Source organism: Xiphophorus couchianus, chromosome 7, assembly GCF_001444195.1.
Source record: "Xiphophorus couchianus chromosome 7, X_couchianus-1.0, whole genome shotgun sequence".
NCBI classification, from domain to species: domain Eukaryota; kingdom Metazoa; phylum Chordata; class Actinopteri; order Cyprinodontiformes; family Poeciliidae; genus Xiphophorus; species Xiphophorus couchianus.
This window is the reverse complement of record NC_040234.1, coordinates 20,237,180-20,259,427: the sequence shown is the minus strand read 5'-3', so window position 1 is coordinate 20,259,427 and position 22,248 is coordinate 20,237,180. Positions and strand designations below refer to the sequence as shown.

Here is a 22,248-nt window from a genome sequence, read left to right as displayed (position 1 = left end):
TATTAAACCATTAAAGTACCTTTTTATTTATGATGATTAATGACTTGAGCAGTCACACAAATATTCCTTTAACTATGCAGTAAAATGTCTGCCCAGTAGATGTCAGGAAGACACCCTAAAACAGAACTTTGGGTATCACTGAGACTGTTGCATAATTGAGGCTGTGCTGGTTTCATAGTTGTAGTTGTTTTTGAGGTTCTGGAAGATGTGATGTTCTTTTAAAATGAATCTGTCTAAGTAACAAAAGGAAAATAAGTAAGCACAGTAGGTAACATTGAAGATTCTTCTAAATGTCAAAGCTATTTAAGTCAGTGAAGAGGTGTTTGGCAATAATTAAATTTGACATTAAAAGTAATAATCAAGTCTTTGACTATGACCAAAAACTGTTTAAATGAAAGCTCTTGCCTTCTTGTGCCTTGTTCTATGAACTTTCTCCAATTTGATTTGCACAACTTGTCCTACATTTATACAAAAACACATTATATCCTGTCATAATCATGCTTGCAATGAACTCTCAGAACTCATTTTAGAGTGTTCTGAAATTGACTGCATCTTATTAGCATGTTTAATTTTTGTTAGTATAGTCTCTCCCTTTGGCTGTGAAACCATTTGATCTGTATGGATGATACGTGCAAATGGTGCTTGACTCAGAACAACGAGACCAGCTTTTAGACACATTTCACTTATTTATAATTGAAACAATCTTCAAGGTTTGAGTGCATAGACATATTGACATATTTTAACTGATACCAAAATCATTGCTGACAAGATATAAATTGATTAGACATTAGATTTTTGTGAAAATAAAATGCATATTTGTGGATTACCTTTTATTAATTTGAACTAGGTAAGAAAAGCAAAAAAGTATGAAAGATAATCATTACTGGGGCGACTGTGCAGGACTCATCCTGTAACGAGGGAGTTGCCGGCTCCGTCTATCTCATTCACTGCGACTTTGGTCAAGAGACTTCCCCTGCCTTGCCATGCCTTCTGGTGATGGTCAAAGGGCCTGGTGTTACCAAGTGTTTGTGGAAACATGTCTGTTTTGAGTGGTCGTTTTAGCAACCAATATTGGCAATTAGCACAACCAGGAATACCAACTCAAAATAGCATTTCCAGTCTGCAGTACCTAGAAAAAGTACACATAAGCAATTGTGTCTCAACAGAGTGGTAAAGTGTGCCATAATCACTGATGAAATCACAATAACCACAGAACTGCAAAAATAAAAATGTTAGTTTTTTTTTAAAATTATTTTTTATTTTATTTTGGTTTTTACTCAATAGTAGGCAAGCTTCATGGCCATTATGAGGGGGAAAGACCTCACTACACATTTGTGGTGACAACTGAAATACAAGGAACAAGGTGCAGCTTCTTTCAAAGTTCTTAACAGTTTCCTCTTTAGATCACCACACTTACCAGTTTCTCTAAAATTTCTAAAAGGCTGCCAGCATGTGAATTTCATGACAGAGGTTGAGCCCTGAAAAGATAAAACACAGCAATTTTGCTGTAATACGTTAAGCCATGTCCAGATATGACATATCATTTTCAACTATATGTATCCCTGCTTTTCCTCTCACTTCAATTTTTGGATTTGACACTGACACTGAAAAAAACAGCTAAATCCTCTTTTTTTCCATAAAAACAAGAGTACTGTTGTTGCTGCAGCTTGGTAGTACTTACATATGGTGTGTTTGCAGTTAGCCTGCAACTGTCAGAACTTGTCAGGATAAACACAGTCCAATTGTGATCGTGAACAATTCTCTTGGTGCATTGCTAGCATTGTTTGTACGCTTATGCTATAACACTTAGCTTTTAACATGCAAGATATTGAAATCTTTGTTTTACTTTGTTTGATTACTCACTCTAAATCCAGAGAATACTGATATTGAAACTATGTGTCATCCATGCCAAAGATTTGCCTTAATTTGAATGCATTCTAAATCTTCCGTCTCCTTTATTCAAATTAGGGGTCAGTATTCTTTAGGGGGTTAGACATATGTCTGCCTTTGAGCCACAGACAGTTGAGGAATGAAGATCTGACTGAAGCCTCTGGCCTTACTTCATCCTGTTTCTCTCAAACTCTCCATTTCAAACAGGATGATAACCCAGCTAAAATCACAAACAACCACCACAACAAAACTAGCCTAAATCTGTTGTTTTTTTAATGATGAAGTTCTGAACTCATTTTCAAGAGCCTGAAGTGCTTTTCGACCTAAATAGCTGTTCTTCGCTGTTACTCTCTCCCGCTCCTCATTTTGACTGTTTCCAGACCTTGTTCCCTATGGTAATAGTGATGCAATAGAGAGATAATGAGTGTTTTGAACAATCATTTGAAGCTTGTATGTTCTCCTGTTGGCTTGCTTCTCTTCATCTTCCGTGCCCTCATGTTTTCTCTCCTTTTACTCTTTCTCTCCCTCTTTCTGCTGCTTGTATCTCACTAGTGGCTCTGCAATGAATGTTGTCTACGGGGAAGAAGAAATGAAACGCTTCTTGGAAGAGGCTACACAGGTTTCCCAGGTGAGATGACTGTTAAAGCTAAGTGTACATGACTGCACAAGTGAGACAGACCTTCTGCCACAGGTCTTCTTCCTCATGTATTCCCTGTAATTTCCGTTCTTTGAATTACATTGAAGTAACATTTTATTGGGTATATAATGTTACTCAAACCAATACACACATAAAAATACTTTGAGAGGATGTTTGTGTTGTGATTTCCCTCTGCTTTCAATTAAAACTCATGCTGCCAACTGTCAAAGCTGCTGGTTAGTGCTGTGTGCCACCTCCACTTCACTAAACACCAAGGTTGCTTGGGGGTGACTGGCAGCTTCATGGGTTAGGCTTCAGCCTGGGGCTGGAAGAAAATGCACACGCTCATTCAAAGCTCCAGACAAGCACTTGTTAACATTGTTTTAAGTAATTCAAACACGTTTAAAGAAAAACAAGGTTCTGTATATTTCACTTCACTGAATCATGTCTGTGACCTGTGATTTCATGACAATAAACAATTTCATACAAAACAATCCAATGTTACTGACATCTACTTAAATACCAGTGGAATATTTTTGATACATAGTTATTTAATTTACTGAATGTCGGGATCTATTTGTTGGACGTGGAAATAATTGGAAAGAACAACATGTCATTGTAAAAAAGAACAACTTTTAGTGAGATAACACATTCAGTTTCCCATAACACTTCAAGACAGGATATTTTTTAGTACAGATTCTATTTTCTTCTTTTCTGCTTTGATTGTTTCCATGAATGAAATGTGAAAAAGCAATTTGTGTCACATGTTCTAATGTCCAGTATAACTTGTACCCCTTGCATCATATAACTTGCATCATCTTAAGGGATTTTTTTTTTTTGTTTGTGTCTGGAAACACAATTTTTAAAAGTATTTTGTGTTATGTTTTACTTTCTATTTCTTCTTGGCATATGAGTTATATGGTTTTTTATAAGATAAATAGACAACAGTAAGAGTCAGTATATGACCTTTCATATCAGTCTTTACATTGGTTTCAGCAAAGCCATAACATTCTCATTTTATTGTAAATTACAATTTTATGGCTCTATCCACACAGCTCTTTAAAGGTGCCATAGGCTTGTCTGCAGAATCAAACTGGTTGACCACTATATTAGTCACACTGGTTATGTGTTGCTTTTGTTGTATGAAACTTCTGTCTCCTCTTAACTTATGAGAACCAGTATTTTAGGCTACAATAAATCGAGACTGTTCAAAGATTGTTTATGGTGATAAAAAACGGGAGACTTTTACATCAGTGTTCACCTTCAATGTATATTTTTCTTTCATCTTTTTGCAAATTGTCAGAACTGACAAAATATGATTGCAACAACATCTTATCCCAAGAGCTGATTACTCCACATCAAGTGATTTCATCTATATACTTTTTTTGTCTTCCTTTTCTGTTTCCTCCAGGAGCATCCAGTTGTCATCACAAAGTTCATACGTGGTGCCAGGGAGGTAGAAGTGGATGCTGTAGCCAACAATGGCAAGGTATCTATTATTGTTATGATTAGTATTATTATTGTTATAAAATATTATTATTATTATTATTATTATTATTATTAATAATCCATCCATCCATCCATCCATCCATTTTCTGTTCACCCTTGTCCCTAATGGGGTCGGGAGGGTTGCTGGTGCCCATCTCCAGCTACGTTCCGGGCGAGAGGCGGGGTACACCCTGGACAGGTCGCCAGTCTGTCGCAGGGCAACACAGAGACATACAGGACAAACAACCATGCACACACACACTCACACCCCTAGGGAGAATTTAGAGAAACCAATTGACCTGACAGTCATGTTTTTGGACTGTGGGAGGAAGCCGGAGTACCCGGAGAGAACCCACGCATGCACAGGGAGAACATGCAAACTCCATGCAGAAAGACCCCGGCCGGGAATCGAACCCAGGACCTTCTTGCTGCAAGGCAACAGTGCTACCAACTGCGCCACTGTGCAGCCCATTAATAATATTTTTATGAATTATTTTTGTTGTACTTATTATTAGTATTATGCATTTCAATACATCAACATTCACTTTACTTTTGTCATGAAGCGGTGCGGTGTGAGGTGGTGAGGCAGACGCTTGAGACCCAGGTAGAAATGAAAATGATGATTTTAATGACGGGAACACAGTCCAAACAACGAGCAGCAGGCAGATGGACACGACGACTAGACATTGACAACGACATACAACGACAAGGACCCGACGAGGAACAAGGAACACAGGTGGAGTTAAATACATGGGCGGGTAATCACGGAAACGAGACACACCTGGGAACAATCAAGGGGAGGACAGGACAACGAAGAGACTCAAGGACACAGAAAACTCTAAATAAACACAGAAAAACACAGATCCTGACAACTTTTGCTAAAATCTCTTACTATTAAGCATTTTTCACATGATGTAACAAAGTGTTGCTCTGAGTCTCAGCTTAGAAAGTGACATTATTTGTCAGACTGGTATTTGTATTTCTTCAAAGTTTGAGCAGGTTTTCTTTTAGAAAAATGTTATTATTCATCTCTATACCTCAACATTATTCGTTCTGTCATTATTCTTTGTTTAATGCAGACCTGTATAGTCTGCAGTCGACAAATAAAGTGGCAGAATAACGTTGGCATAACTTTTAAATACTCCTAAAGCCATACTTGCGGCATAAGTTGCAGTTGGTAATTTCTTCTGAATATCCTGTCTTTTTTTGCTATTGTTTAGCCTGCAAGAGTCATTTCAAGGGTGTCAGTTTGTACGTGGGCTATCCAGTTCTATGGTAGATTTTCTCCCTCTGTCTTCTCTGAATACAGCTCCTCCTTTATCTTCAGTATCACATTAACAAGCCGTCCACTCAGAGAATACCAAACACCCCTCATAACTTGTGTGTATGCGCACAGGAGAGTGAAAAAGGTGGAGATAATACGTATTAATTACAGGCTGTATCTGAAGAGTGCTAATGAATGCTGTGGTTAGCAGCAGTTCAAATGAGCTAATGACACAGCAGTCCATTTACAGACACATTCTTGCTCAGAGTTGGTGGCTGATTCATATCTTTTTTCCTTTGGGTGGAACATACAGAGTTATTCTTTTGACTCTAATTTTTTTCATTGACATTGTTTCTTTAATAGGGTCGAAGATAAGTTAAATATGTGAATTTGTTGTAAACACCGTAAAAAAATACAATATGGGATAGTATACATTTGGAAATTTAAGTAGATCTAGAATATTTTTTGTATAATAAATGTAAATTAACTGCTGAGGACCTCTTCTTTGTTCTGGTGCTCAGCAGCAGGTGCATGATTTTTTACTAAAGATGATGTGGTGACCTTATTAAGTTTAATGTTGAATTTGTTCTGCAAATGGTTAATATCTAAAATGTGTTTTGTTCATCACATAAGCATAAATACATTGACTTTCAAGAACTGTCAGATCTGACAGACAATTGTGGAATTACAATACCAAAGCTGTGAAAATATGAACATTGATGTGTAGGCCTCTATTCAGTCTTATAGAGCCACCATTTTCCTAATATAATGTTTATTTTATCATTTTCAACATTTATCTTTTCAGGTCCTTGTCCATGCTATAACAGAGCATGTAGAAGATGCTGGGGTCCACTCAGGCGATGCCACCTTAATGCTCCCAACCCAAACCATCAGCCAGGGAGCTCTAGAGAAAGTTAGTACATCGTTTGCTACAACATGCAATCTCTTATTGCAGGGGTTTTCAAACTGTGGGAGAGTTAACCTTTCCCTTAGAGAGCAAATAGGCAAACAACTCACCCTCCTATGTTGTGCAAACATAAGAGAGTTGTTGTACTTGATGTTCTATTCAAACATATTTATCTGATCCTGTGGGGCTTACCTGTTTTAGCTACGCATGGCACTACATGATGTTATGCTTTAGTTGCTTTGTCATTTAAAGTGCTAAAGGTATTAATTACTTTGCTGTGACCAAGATCATTTACCCTGTGAAAAAACTCCCGGGGCTTGGTCATCAAACTGGGGAGTTTGTCTCAATACAATGTTGTCACCTCTTGGCAGACAACACTGTAGCAGTAGAGCATCTTTAGCCCATGGAAATCCAAACTTTGAATAATCATTTCCATACATCTTCCTTTTTTTATTTTTGCTGGGACCAGACTCTGTCACCTTATCTAATACAGCTTTAGGTACAAAAATCTATCAGTTTTGTGTCGTGCATAGCTTTGGTAAATTTGTCTTATTGTCCACAATTACTTGTTCTGTTTATTTTTTCTTGCCTGCTGTCGCACCCCCCCTGAAGAACTCCAACACTCCCTGCAGGAGGCACTCCTCACACTTTCAAAAGCCCTGTCTTAGTGTATTGCATAGTTTCTCCACTGTTATCAAGGGCTTGTTTAATTCCCAGTAATTCTAGATTAACACTTCCTGGATTAACAGGTCCTGAAGACATCGTGGAGATGTCCTGAGGTCAAATTTAGAAAACTTTGTCAAGTCAAGCTTAACACTTTTGCATCTTTGAATACAAAATATGTTTTTAAATATCTTGAAAAGAATTTCTGCTGCTGGCGTAAATGTTTTTCTTTTTACAGGATGTACAAACTTCTTGGAATACTTAATGTCATTCTGAGTATTGGCCAGTGTACAAGATGATGTCATGTAAAACCTTTTTATGCTTGCAAAAAACCCTACCAGCTTTAGTTTGATCATTGTTTTTACAGAGAAGTCATTAGACCTTGACCTTCATGAGGCTACAGAATGAGCAACACTCTTAGTGAAGTACTAAGATGAAAATATTCTCATCATCTACTTTATAGGGTACACATGTTAACTGGTTGTAAACATAAGTAGCTAATCTTTCAGACATATGGAAGCAAGCCAGTGAATTTGGGAATCTTGATGCAGTGAATACAATTTACTGGACTTTAAAATGGACAGACAGGCTTGTCTAAGTGGTTTGGAAGTTTTCTTTAAGTCTATCTTATTCTAGATTTAAATCTACCATATTATAGATTTAAAGAAAATGGTCAGACCAACTGAAATTAACAATTGAGCTGCTCTTGTGTAAACGAAAATGACTTGCTAATGTCAAGGGCAGAGGAGATTGGGCAGATCGGTGTGAGAAAACATTTATATGAAAATCCACTTGTTACATCCAATATATACTAAATATACCGTTTCTAAGCACATGACAAAACTTAAAGCAGAACTTGGCAGTGACATTCAGAGGGTAAGATCAGAATTTTCCATAAACAATAGCATTACTTTAGTGATAACCACAAAATCATCACTTTAGATCCATTAGTACCAACTAATAGTTGTATAAATGTCACAATGCTCAAATTCTCTCAAAATGGTTTCTTAAACTAGATAATGACTTAACTGTTCTCCAGCATTTTTTAATTTGATGTGATGGAATGACTGATTTGGATAATATGTATGCAGCCAACAAATCCTGAACAATTAATTGATGTTGTCTTTTGAACTGCAACCAAAACTCTCCAAAGAAGTTTTTCAAAAATTTGTAGAATCCAGGTAAATTCTGAAGACAAAACTAACCCCGTATTTAAAAGTATAACTAATAGGGTTGTTGGTAAGTTTATAGAAAATGCGAACAAACTCAGAATAATTCTTATATTTTTAATCAGAGTAGTTGTATGTTGTATAATAATTCCACCCTGTGAAATAAATTAGCCCAATAACATAAAAAAAGACATGAAATGAATCTGTTTTCTACATGAATACAAAAACTTGTTAGAGCTCCTAGTGTAAACAAGCAGAAACTGGCTCATTATGAAATGTTAAAAAAAATGAATTTAATCAGTGCTAATAATCAGCCACACATAATCATGAAAGAGAGCTGCATGCTCATTCTAGATTTTTTTATATTTTTCTGAAAAAAATAGCCAAAATAGAGCAATATGAAGCATATGAAATTCAAACTAAGAGTCTGAAAAACCTTTGGAATTGTCACTCTCCAAAACACAATTGTTTAGGCTGCAGTTTCAGTTTTAAAACCATCCACTAGCATCTTGATATAATCTATAAGCTCTGACCACACCAGCTAATGGTGAGTTAAACACTGCAAGGCAGTGATCCTCTGAGGACCAATGACCATTTCCCCCCCATTACTTTTTTTTTAAAAGTCTTGTGGTTTGAGGCATAAAAGCAACTATTCAATTTAATCCCTTTATAAGCTTGCAGTCACTCTGGGTCATTTCTGCCACCTGCCTTCTTGTGCATCTCATAAGATTGGAGCTATTGCTGACATTGCCATTTCTGTTTTTTATGTTTGTGGCATTTTGCCAGTAGTATTACAAATTATGTAATACAATTCTATGTGTGGTGATTCTGCAGAACCCTAATTAGACAGACCAGGTCACCAAACTACAGTCAGATTTTACTCGGGGTGTGTAATTCAAAAGAAAGCAAAAAACTAAATAAGAAATATTAGTGCTTTCTTGTTTCGCCTTTAGACCTTAAAGGTAACAGCCTGAATGAGAGCAGAAGAACATATTGTTCCTAGTTAAAGAAAAGTAAGGACCATATGAAATGACAAAATAATTGGTTTGCTAACTTTGTATTGTAAACCATAATAACAATTCACTGCAGCCTCCTTAGGCTATAAGGGAATCAAAAGTCTAGCTTCTTATCGTGTGCTTTAGCTCAAAGTTTTGTTTTTGTTGAGTTTTTTTTCTACTCAAAATATCCCTAATTACATTTCATATGTGATGAAACTCTGAAAGACAACCTCATATTTTTTCTGAATATATGTTCTCCTTTTTGCTGCTTTCAGGTCAAAATTGCCACCCGGAAAATTGCACAAGAGTTTGAGATTTCAGGGCCCTTTAACACCCAATTTCTGGTTAAAGGCAATGATGTCATGGTAGGTGATATGTCCGCTGGTGTGATCCAATGACAGATTGACATTTTCAGATCATGCTGCAGCAAATGCAATTCACTTACAAATTGAAATCACTTCATGTTCAGAATGATTTGTCAAGCTGGAGAGATTTAATGATCAGTAATGCTTTCATCTTTGATGTTTCAGCTCCAGTGCACATACTGTACATATCCTATGTGTATGCGTTTGAGCTATAAGCATAGTATGGTCCTGAATTAATTTAGTGCAGCTCTCCAAATTTAACATCGATGCTACTGTGAAGCATGGAATAATTTCAAGCTTTAACTTTTTCTAACAAAGTTTGTGTATGTTTTGTTCTCCTTGTAGGTGATAGAGTGCAATCTGCGGGCATCACGATCATTTCCTTTTGTTTCAAAAACAATCGGTGTGGACTTTATCAACGTGGCAACAAAAGTGATGGTGGGAGAGCCTTTAAACGAGTCCCGCCTGCCTTCACTGGAGAAACCAATCATTCCTATAGACTATGTAGGAATCAAGGTAAGGAGTGAACCCTGCAAAGATTTCTTAAAGTATTCTGTATTTTGTCACTTCATAAAATGTCACATTATTAGGATTTGATAATAAATAATAATACATCAGATACTATATATAAATGTGTAAATGTTAAACTTTGCATTTACTATACATAGATGCAAAGCTTCATAAAAACATCTCGGTGTATTAGAGCAAATTCAGCCTCATTATGAAATTTAAAAGCAGCATTTAATTAGTCCTTTTAATCAGCCACTAAATCATGAAAACCAACTTTGAATGCTTATCAATTTTTCCTTGAAGAAAATTTAAATTGTACAATATTATGCATTTTAAATTCAAAGTCAAAGAGTCTGGAAAACCTTTGTTGCTACATATGTCCCACTAAAACACAACAGTGTTTTTTGTGCAATCTCAGCTCAGGAACTGTCATGGTAACTCTTCCATCGATTGTCTTCCACTTATGCATTGTCCGGCAATGGGAACACTGTTTCTACTGGCATTGCTGATCATAAGGAGTCTTTGCCTGATTACTCACGTAGGACCCATTTGCCTTGGGTGACCCTGCCAGGGCATAAGACCCTTGACAGTGTATGTGAGGACTATTGGGACACTCAAACTCCTCTATCACTGTAGGGTGATAGAGGAAGGGATAACTCTTAAAAGAAGTAAATGCAGGGTGATCTTCAAAGAAAAGCTACAGTTTGTTGATTTAGATCAAATTGATAAAAATGTAACTATAATTAAAATAATAATCCTGCTGGTATCTTTATTAAAAACTACGAAAACAACTTGTGATCACAAATAAATTATATATATTTGGAAACTCTCATAGCATTAGAGTGTTTGTCTAAGTGAAAATTGCATTTTCCCTTGTACCTCCTGATTGTACTGATAATTTATAGTTCAGAATGGACACATTGACAAGTACACACTGTAGGAACAGGCCAGTTTTGTAATCATAGTTTATCCGTTGTCCTATTTGTGTCCCAGGCAGACAGTGGAGCACTCTTGGTACCCATCCAGCTTAATCAATAGCCTTAAAAAGGTTCTGTGGCAGGTCAGAATGCTCTGTTTCTAACCCTCTTTCTTTTTTTTTCAAATTGCCTGCACTACATTTTACTTTGGTTAGTATGAGATACAGCTGTCATCAAATCATCAAGTGTTCCTCTGCAGAATTAGTTGACATATTTTCAGCCACATTGCCTTTGTAGCGAGCCATGGTGGTTTTTATAGCGAGCCCTAAGTAGTAATCATCTTCAAGTGTCCCTTCATGTGTCCCATTTCACTCTGCTTTTGGTCTAAGAGGCTGTTATTTAAAGGGAAAAAGCCATGTTGACCATTGCACTTCTTTGACTTATGAAAGTCTTGTTCTTTTGGGGGAAAAAATACACTCAGGAATAGGAACTTTCCCTGCTTTAAGTGTTTCTGCCCTTGATTAGGACCAAAGCTTCCATATTACAAAGATGGGTGGGACCTTAAAAATGCTGATGATATAGGTGGGTAAATTATGTGTTAGGGTTTGGAAAGGGGATAGTTGCCCTTATAGTGAAATACAAGAATGCAGTTTTGGTTGCATAAAGTAAAATATCTTTGGATACATGGTGTGTACATGGTGTGCCCCATTTATTGCACAATTGCGGCTCAGCAGTAACAGCAGGAAACTGTAGTGGAGCTCCAGCGATCCATAGATCAGGTGGGAGAATCAAGAATCAAGACAATTGAGTTATCTACTCCACAAATCCATCCTTTAGTAAAAAATGGTGAGAGGAAGGCCCAGAGAGTCATGTTTGCTGCAAACCTAGGGGATCTTAATTTTTATGACTGACATGGAAAATGTCATGCGTACCCTAAAATCAACACTTCACGATATCCTCAACACATCACCCCTTCAGTGAATTACAATGGCGGCAGCATCATGCTTTGGGGATGTTTTCTTCAGCAGGGGCCAAAAGACTAGTCAGACTTAATAGGAAGATTAATTAAGATGAATTCTAAAGTTAAATAGAGAAATAAAATCCATTAGAAACGGTTCAAGACTTGAGATTGAGATCCAGGGTCACGTTTCAGCAGGAAAATTGTCACCCAAAAAGTCAGTGCTATAATAGAATGGTTTACATTAAAGCCTATTCAGGAGTTACAATGGTCCAGTCAAAGTTCAGACCTAAGGTAAATTAAAAATCTGTGGCAAGACTTGAAAAACTTCCCAGGCTAAGTCCTGGGAAGTTGCAAAAGGGGACAGTTTCAATACACTGACAATGTTTTGTAATGAGCAATGTTTACAAATAAGCAACTGGGGCTCCAACCAGATTTAATGGAAGGACTGAGCCTTTCCTACTGTAATCTTCAAGTACTTGCAATTGCACCATATTACAAAGCTCTGTGGCTCTTGTCACAAATGTGATTATCGGTTTAAGGTAATAGCTGCTTTTATAAAAAAAAAGTATTTGAACTTGCTTTAAAAGTCTCTATAACTATTTCGCATATCTTCTGTCTGTTCAGAATATTTTTTAGAAATGGCGGAAGATGAGTTTTTACATGTATGATGTGTTAATGGGTTCTGTGTGTTCCACTAAAACAGCTTCTACTTGATCACATAACAAAAGACCACTGCCACTTACTGCTAATTACTGCTACATCCCTCTCCATAGCTTTGATGAGGGGAGAAGTATGTACATTTTTCTTTCTGAATGGGAGTCTTGCGTTGCTTTGGTATGGGAGAGATTACTTCTCCCCAGCTGCTCTAAAGCAATTTTTTCATCAAAAATAATTTCTTAGTCTAATTACAACAGAGCTGCTGTAACAATGGTTGTAGTTTGGAACCAATCATGCAGGTACAATTCCACACCCCCACACCCTCAGACCAAAAGTTTTCAATTTCCATTCTGCACATTGGTGAGGAATATTAATAGAAGCACTAAGTTCTCCAGGTGCCTTACTAAAAAGCCTTCTAGAGTTTACACAAAGTCAGTGATACATACTTCATACTCTCAACCGAAGAGCACTTTGCTAGAAACCCCGGCACAATGTATTACAGCTGTTAAACAAAAGAATTAAAATTTTTCTTTTGTTAATCACATTATGAGTACCATAATATCAGGAAGGCACTATAAACACTCTGCAATGTCTCTATTCTAAATAGCCAGAGATGTGCTTGATCAATATTTAGTCTCTCACAGCCTTCATCCTCACTGTGTCATCTCAAGGCACAAGTTATCGCCATCCCGATCGATCATTCTCGTTTGTCTGCTTTATTCCCTAATAACCCTTATGTTGCTGCCCATTTTATCTCACTCTGACATTGCGTTTTATGAAGCTTCATTCTTTTCATTTTCACTAACAAGTCCCTGTTGTGTGACTTCAATCTATTTATACATTTGACAGGTTAAATGATTTGATCTTCTAAACAGAAACTTAAAAGAAAGCTGTATAAAAAGTAAACCTGGACTTCATTACTTTACGAATCCGTCTGTGCGCTATTGCTTTGTCTCCAAGTTTTCAATAGTTATTTAGAATTAAAAACAAACATTCAGTTAAAAGTATGCAACATTTGCTTTTTTAATGAAACAATGAACTGGTTTTACATTTGGCAGCCTTAGCAAATAAAACTTGAACTTAGCCACGTTGTAAAATAACAGTTTTTTTGATTGATAATTTGTCGGTCATTAATGAACCTTTTGTTGTTACATGATTTCACACTGGCAAAGCATCAACAGTCTCAACAAACAGGGATTTAAAGTACATTTCTGTAATCTCCTTATTCTATACTGTAAAAAGAAATCTGGCTTTGTGACTTCAACAATCCATGTTAATTTGGTGAAGAGCCTGAATCACACATTATCCAGTCAACTAGTCCAAGATGGGTCTTCAGAAGCACAATCAGTGGAAGTAGGTCTACATGCTGTTGTGAAGTAATTCATGTTACTGATTTACTCTGTTTTACTTTTGCATTTTAAACTTGAAATATTTTTTAGTTGCAAATAAAATCAATAAAAGACATTAAGAATAAAAATTGTGCAGATTTGGATTTAAAACTATCCAATCAAAAATTATATTTTCTATAAAATATTATATTTAACTTGACATGAAATGGACATCTGTGAAAAGATACATTGTAAAAGGAGTATCTGATTTGAATAAAATTATTTGTATGATTTTTTAATGGAATGTCAAAAATTGTTTATGTGCTTCTCAAATAATATTTATTAGAATTCAAGCAATGAATCAATAACTTCTGATCATTTTTTGTTTCTACATGTATTTTGATGATTTGTCTTGGTGATGAGCTTCAAGCCATTAGGGTTTGAAAGCCTCTTTTCAATCACCTTCATCTATAGCTTCCTCCACCTATTCTCCATCATATTTAAGTGAAAAATATTAATATGTGTACCAATGAGAACATTTAAAATGCCTACTTTAAATCTAGGTTGCATGTTGTCTCTCGTCCAATGACTGCTGGAGGTAGGCATGTGACCACCACTCCGCCATGCTACCCCCTTCCCTCACACAAACACCCAGCAACCCAAAGACAACTGCATACAGACAATGGATAGATGAACTTTAACCTTAAATCTACCTTGCGTATTAACCTTACCTGATACTATTTAGAAAATAAATATGAAATGAGAAAGAACCTCTCAAAAAATTATTTACTGTGAATTTAAATTGTTTGGGAGATGACATTTGAGCATTTTTATGGTTGTATATTATTATAATTATGTGAAAAAAACAGGATTAAAATGTCATGCCTTTATATTTCTCATATTTATTAGCACAAATGGAAGCATAGGAAATTTTCATTTAGTGCGAGTATTGAGAGATTTCAACTGCTACCACTCCTACCTCCAACATGCATTGAACAATAATGCTCTGTTCATTAGCACATCTGGTGTCCCATGATAACATTGTGCATTCTTTGAAGCCTCTCGGTAATGCTCAGGAGAGGGCAGTCAGCATGGAATTGGGGAATTAGGAAGCCCTGCTTATATGTGCTGGTATGACTTGATGTTTTGGTTTAGAAGTCTTGGTTATTGTGACAGAAAATCTTGTAATTTCCTAAGTGCATATTTGTTACCGAAGCACAATTTAAAAAGTAAGAAAACTTTCACTCAAACTGGCATGACAGATGCAAGACTCATTGCTCTAACTGGTCCTCGGACTTTTGTTTCTGCATGTGTTTTTGTACATTTGCACTTTCACATTTTTACTAAAGGATTTTTTTTTGTTGTTTTAATGAAGAACCTCCTGTAAATTTGGTTCCTAGGTTATTGTGATGATTAGCTAGTTAGGATGGTTATATATGTCCTTTTGTCAACCTTTTTCACTTTCATTTGCTGTTAAGCTTTAAAAGAAAGTTCACTCTCATTGTTATTCCCTCTGTACATGTTCATCCCCCTGTTTCATTTTCTTTCTTCGTTACATGCCCGCCTGTCTCTGACTCTTTAAACAAAGGCATGATAAGCTGTTCTGGTTCCCTGTGTGCATTCCCTTTGCTTTTCTTTGCCTCTTCTTACATTAGCATGCTAACATTAAATTTACTGATTAGATAGCCTGCTTCAAGGATGAATCTCCCCCAGTGGCCCTTGTGTGTGTGTGTCCATCTATCCCTCCCTCTTTGTGTGTGTGTGTGTGGGTGGGTGAGGGGGTGTGTATGTAAATGGACACTTAAATCACACAACTCCACACCATCTTTTGCTCTCTTCAAGGTAATAAGGGTTCTGCAATTTTTAAATGAAGAATAAGAATGGCTTCCCAAATGACATTCGACTTTTCCTACTTTTTTTGTATAATACAATAGCGAGTTTGCTGTCGCTTCTTTCTACACTTTTCTGTTCTTTGTGCTCCTCTTCTGATCTTATCTTCTATTACCACAATTTTATCTTCTTCCCTTCCTTCTCTTTGTACCTCTTTCTCCTCCCTGTTCCCTTTCCTTTTCAATCTCTTTTCAATTATTCCTATTCTTCTGTTGTCTTTCTCGCTCATTCTCTTTACTTGCTTTGTTTTAATCATTCTACAGAAGTTTTTTTGTTGTATTCATTTTTTAAAAAATACTTTTAAAGTGTAGATCTCAAGTTACCTCTTCTCTACCAAACTTTTAAATTCAAATGTAGTTGGACTTTTGAACTGCGTTTAACTCTTTTCTTTTGTCCTCTTGATCCTTGCAACAATTATATGTAATCATTGCAAGATTAAATTGAAAGGTATGTTGGAAATTTCAACTTACTCCTTATATAAGCCAGCCCATGTGTTTTAAGTGTTTTAACCTATAGATCACAGAATAAATAATTGGCCCATTAGATTTGCCTTTTGACAGAGTCCTGACACTCACTTTAATCTACAACACATAAGATGCTCTTCCAAATGAGAAAGCCACACATTGTGATACTTTTAAAGTTACATTGCTACAATACCACACACTTCAACCTCCAGCAATTAACACAGCAAGTGTCAAGTAGAATGAATAGATGATTTTAAAGAGCTATAAGAACTTAAAAACCGAAATTGTTTTTTTGATTTCTGAATTGTATGTTCTTGGAATGAAAATCTTAGAAAATTGCTTTTGTACTGCTCTACTTTAAGTATTCCTGCTCACCAAACGTTTTTTTTTTTTTTAAGTCCGCAAGCTGCTAAAAAGAACATATTTCAAAAGCAGCAATCAAGCATAACAGTGGCTCACATGCTGGGACATCCTATTTCTTCAAATTGAATGCATCTGCTTTTTCCAGGCACCAATGTTCTCTTGGCCGCGACTGAGGGATGCAGACCCTGTTCTTCGTTGTGAGATGGCTTCCACTGGAGAAGTAAGCAAGCTGCAGTTATCTAACCTGATTCTATTGTTATTCTTTTTTTTTGTAAAAAAACATTTGTGCCTTATTGCAATGACACATTTTAAAATCAATTATTCTAACAGTTCTGAAATGGTTGCATTTCTGTCTTAATCTAGGTAGCTTGTTTTGGACCAAACATTTATTCGGCCTTTCTGAAGGCCATCCTCTCCACAGGCTTTAAGCTGCCACAGAAGGGCATCCTGATTGGAATTCAGGTAACAATACAGCCTCCTACCTTCCTTCTGTTCTGTTCACCTCAAACAGCACATCACATTCAACAAGGTGATTTTTATGCACCTTGACATACAAATCAAGGTGCGTAAACTTTGCGCAAGTGGTCTAAAACTTTTACAGCTGTCAGTGCTAACTCTACATTTTTATTTTATTTTTTTATGTATAAAAGAATTACTCATGTGTAGCTTAACTTTGACTGGATCAAAATCCTAACTAAATCTTACCATGACAGACGGTCTAAAGGTTTTGAAACATCATGAAACATCTAAGATGGTAAACAACATGGTCAGTTTGAGTACAAAAACAATTTTTTCTGCTATTTTCAAGCTACAATATTTTAGGTTGATAAACCAGACACTGCAGAAGCCCTGCTGTGACTTTTAATAAATTGTAAAAGATTTTAAAGCAATGGATTCGGCCTGCATGGTGGAGCAGTTGGTGTTTGATGCTGGTTAAATCAAGCAACACAGGAGCTTCAGAAGCCTCTTTGTAATGATGATAAATTAAAAGATGTTGAAGATAAGTCAGGTTTATTTTTATTCTGAACAATCCAAAAAAAAAAAAAATAATTAAAAATACTCTTCAATTTGACACCTATCACAGTGACCACTATTAGAATGCTACAACAGGCTGTGGTGAAAAGGTTCACCATCTGATGTCTATATTACAAAAATCAAACACACTCATTCACAGAGGATTTATTACATAGTGAGAGCTGCACTTTTGACTTATTGACTGTCGATTCTTGCTCAGTGCAACCATTCACAACCTATGAACAGATACATTTGGCTGCTAGTGTCTTTCAATGGCATGCACAGACAGAATGTGTAATGTTACCACAAAAATTAATTGACTTATATTCTTTTTTTATTTCATCTTTATTTATACAGGTAAGTCTCATTAAGAGAGAAGGTCACATTTTTAGTAGTGCCATTATGTCATCTTTCAAAGGACAATATTAATAATGTAATCCAGATCTACACTTACTGGATTACTTTTACCATGATTACATGAGTATCAGTTCACAAACATTAGTTCTATAAAGTTCCCTTGAAATCAGCATGAATAGGAACTGATGTTCAATATTTAATCACCAGATTTTTGGTTAAGCAAAATTATTCTTTGCAATACTTTTAAATCATGTTTTGATTGTTTTTTAAGTAAATAATAATAACATTTGTGATATAAAATATACAAGGCACTTCAGTGGGAAGAATGAAGCAGTATGTAAGTGTTAAGAGTTAAAGATGAAAAACTTGTGATTATTAGAAGGTCAGTGTTAATGTTCTTCCCTACAATTCTTATGCATTAAACTATCTTCTTTTTTCTTGTTGAAAATCTTCATTTTTAAAAAAATATCTGGTCTTTCCTTGCAGCAATCTTTCCGACCGAATTTCCTTGCCACGGCACATCAACTGAAAGAAGAAGGCTTCAAGGTGAGACCTGACAGTTTGTATAAAACACAGCTAACAAGACATTTGCTGAAAACCAGACATTACTTTACAGATGGAACACTAGTTGATTAGGAGATTAGTAAAATAAACAAAAGAAAAATTGAATAAAAAAGATAATTTTGCTGAATTTTCCACCCAGCTCTATGCTACTGAAGCCACCTCAGCCTGGTTGTGTGCCAATGATGTACCTGCCATTCCAGTAGCTTGGCCATCTGAAAAAGAAGGAAACACAACATTGCCCAGTATAAAAAGGTTGGACATATTTACTTTACATATAATGGCATTATTACAGCAATACGTATGTGTGTCTCCCATCTCTAAAATACATTTTTTAAAGTTAAACCTTTAACTTAGATAATATACACATTCAGTGGGCAAAAATCTAAGAAGTATTTGTTTTTAACAAAATTAAAGGTGGTAAAATTATTGGTTGTCCTGATGGCAATACTTGCCATTTCCTGTATTGCCAACTGAGCAACACTTTGTTGCCACCTACGACATTTCTCTAGGTTTAAATAAACCTAGAGAATTGGAGCACTGTCATTGCCCTTTGAAGGGCAGCAGAATTTTATATAAACTCTCCTGGTATTTCAAATAGTTTATGATGCCATGCACTGCTACAGCCTTCCAATGACTTTAGGAAGACAAACCAGTCCACAGTATTGTAATGTAAATATGGCATCCTCTACCATACTTAACAGAAACATAAATACATAGAAGTACATATAATTTCTCACTGGTTATCAAATTATTTAACTATTTTGTCAGTAATAACATTTGATCCATACTATCAGGGTAAAAAAAAAAAAACCTGACACTATTGAGACCCTAAAAGTACTTTTAGTCTTTTTAGTGTTTTACTTTTGGCTCACTCACTTCGCTTCTCCTCCCAAACATTAGGAGTTGCCTCTGAAAAACTGTACTTTTCTAATTCATTAATGACAAGAGAAGAGTTCTTAGAAAAATTATTCAGTCTTTTAGTTCGACATTAGAATAGATCAGATCTTACCCGTGGAAACACTTAGAAACTGACAGTCCATCGAAACAAAGCCTTCCATCATACAAATGATACCAATGTATTCACATCACTCATGTGCATGTCCATGAAGTACAAATTAGTTCAAATAACATCTCTCATCTATGAATACTATTCACTGCACTTTTATTAACTAACTTTGTCTGAAAGCTCTGCACAATTAGTCTTTTAAGTGTTTAAAATGTTTCTTCTTTTGTTACTGAGAGATTTTGTATCAATTTGTAGATTGATCAGTCAGGGTCATATTGACCTGGTTGTGAACTTGCCCAATAACAACACACGACATCTGAAGGATAACTTCCTGATCCGCAGAATGGCTGTTGATCATGGTGTTCCCCTCATTACAAATTATCAGGTCAGTTAAAGCGATGTCACCAGAGAAGGGAAATTATTTCATTTAACTTACTTTGTGTGATGGTTTTCAAGAAAATGCTCATTTTCTGTTCCATAGGTGGTCAAGTTGTTTGCTGAAGCTATTCGTTATGCAGGCGATCTTGATACAACAAGCCTCTTCCATTACCGACAGAAGGAAAGCCAACCAAAAGGAGCCAGTCAACAAGGATAGAGCCTCCTTCCTTTGTGTGCATCATTGATTTAGCTATAAAAAAGGCTTGGGTGAGATCGTTCCCAATATAACGAGGCTACAGAAACCCAAAATGCATACATTTGAATAAAATAAAACCAGGATCAGATAAGTTCTTTAAAACATAAAACTATACAGTACTAAATCTGGTCAGTTGGATCCTATAAATACTTCACAGGATGCATGAATGAAAATTTTTAGAAACATCCTCAAATAGAACAGGCTTTCACCAAGAAAGCCCATTATAACATTTACATTGTGCATTTGTTACTCTGACATAAATTGATAGTGGGGCAAATGTTTTCCTGATATTTCTCAAAAGCCATCAATTTTTCAAAAAAGTCAAATGTCATGGTTGATTAGAGTTATGATTCATTGTTCAGAGGTAAAACATGGCAACCAAAATATTGGTAGATTTTCAATGGCTGTTAATTAACTTGGTATAAATTCTTATTCATTAGAGAAAATTGACAAATCTGTAGTCCTGGAGAATATTACTTAAAAAATACTAATAATAACCACTCAAGTCTTAATGATTCACATTTTTCTGAACTACTCAATTAAGCATGTTTCTTTTTAAGACTTAATTTAGCTTCCAATTGACATCTTGTTTATGATTTTTTTTGTGTGAGATGATACAATTACTGTAGATAAGCTAGCTGTGTGTGCATGTTTTTTATTATGATTATTTTATCCTAATATAATTAAGTATAGGAAGATAATTTACATTTTAATGACTTCAAGTGGGACATTCTAGCCCATTGATTTGAATTTGAGGACAAATACTCTGATTAAATATTTAGATGTGGTTTGTGTATAGAATTTATTTTATTTTTGTTTTATTTATGACATTACCTTTTATGTAAAGAAAACTCAATACATTTAACTTGCCACAAATAAGCAATGATACCTGAGTTATTAATTAATTTGTTTGTTTTCTTCACTGTTTGTGTGTTTGACCACGAAATTATTTCTCATGTTCTCAAATTTCCATCTTTAAAACTGAGACTGTTTTGGAGAAAATGAATATGGATTAAAACTTGATTACTTTCCCTCCTACCCTATTTTGTGTCTGTTTTAAATAGTTCTTTTTTTTCTTCCTCTTCTTCATAATTGTCAAAATTATCATAAAAAACTGGTTGCTCTTGAAAATGAGACCTTATGTCAGATCTGCTTGTATTATATATATATATATATATACTGTATATCTACGTGTATATATATATATAGATATATCTATATATCTAGATATACCTGTATATATATAGATATATATATATATATATATATAGAGAGAGAGAGAGATATTTATATATATATATATATATATATATATATATATATATATAAGAGAGAGAGAGAACAATTTCTCATCTTGTATGTCCGTCTTCAATCCAATTTTGAATATTTAAACTTCAGCCATAGACACCTCTGCTACATATAAGACATTTTTGATTTTATATTTACCTATACATTTACAGATGTAGGGATGCCAATTAAAATTCCCTTTTTCTTTCACTAGAAAGAACTGGAAGCGTGTTTTTAAAAAGGATCACATTATTTGCCATCTTTGACCATTTTGTGAAGCTGCGATGGAAAAGTCTGAAGGCCATCTGTCATTGTGAAGGATTCCAATTTACACACCTGACCATCTGGTCTAGATGCGCAGACATTTTCAACTTTCCACGTAGAGTAGCTACATTATGAAAGTAACTGTCAATCAATCAAATAAAAATTTTATCTGAGTATCATCTCTGACCAAACAGTGAACTCAATGCTGAAGCACTGGTGCAAAAGGAGCTGAAGCAAAAATCCTGCTGGATTCAAAAAATACTTGTTCCAACTTCTGGTCAATTCAGTTGGAGAAAAGTTCCCTGATTTCAAAGTTGTGGCAGAAGTGTCAGCTGTAATTCCACTTTTCCAGTATTGTTTAATTTCAATGTTTACATGTAGCTATTGTAGCAACAGGTAACATTTTTTGTTATTGTGAAGAAAAACCTGCATGTGTTCATCTACTTTTCAAACTCGACGTTAATTAAACAGAATAAAAATTAAGTGTAGTTGAACATATGTCAGTGACATTATTTTAAATATTTACGTTTTTTTGTTTGTTTTTTGACGCAGTCAGTCAAAATGACAGACACTGAAAAAGTCTAGTACAGCAATACATTCACAAAAACCCCTTTGCTGAGAACTGACTCTTGATGTAGGCCATTATATTGT

General features: G+C 35.4%; 1 protein-coding gene across 1 annotated transcript in view; it reads left to right on the top strand.

Annotated features, from left to right (window-relative positions):
• Nucleotides 1–21,084, top strand: part of cps1 (carbamoyl-phosphate synthase 1, mitochondrial) — a 59,442-nt gene extending 38,358 nt beyond the window's left edge. Inside the window, exons 28-38 of the mRNA XM_028021920.1 lie at nucleotides 2,443–2,518; nucleotides 3,939–4,016; nucleotides 6,085–6,192; nucleotides 9,292–9,381; nucleotides 9,727–9,897; nucleotides 16,617–16,691; nucleotides 16,835–16,933; nucleotides 18,329–18,388; nucleotides 18,546–18,658; nucleotides 19,668–19,797; nucleotides 19,894–21,084. Coding sequence (XP_027877721.1) covers nucleotides 2,443–2,518; nucleotides 3,939–4,016; nucleotides 6,085–6,192; nucleotides 9,292–9,381; nucleotides 9,727–9,897; nucleotides 16,617–16,691; nucleotides 16,835–16,933; nucleotides 18,329–18,388; nucleotides 18,546–18,658; nucleotides 19,668–19,797; nucleotides 19,894–20,007 — 1,114 coding nt within the window. The 3' untranslated portion in view covers nucleotides 20,008–21,084. The remainder of the gene's footprint in view (nucleotides 1–2,442; nucleotides 2,519–3,938; nucleotides 4,017–6,084; nucleotides 6,193–9,291; nucleotides 9,382–9,726; nucleotides 9,898–16,616; nucleotides 16,692–16,834; nucleotides 16,934–18,328; nucleotides 18,389–18,545; nucleotides 18,659–19,667; nucleotides 19,798–19,893) is intronic.
• Nucleotides 21,085–22,248: the final 1,164 nt, after the last annotated feature.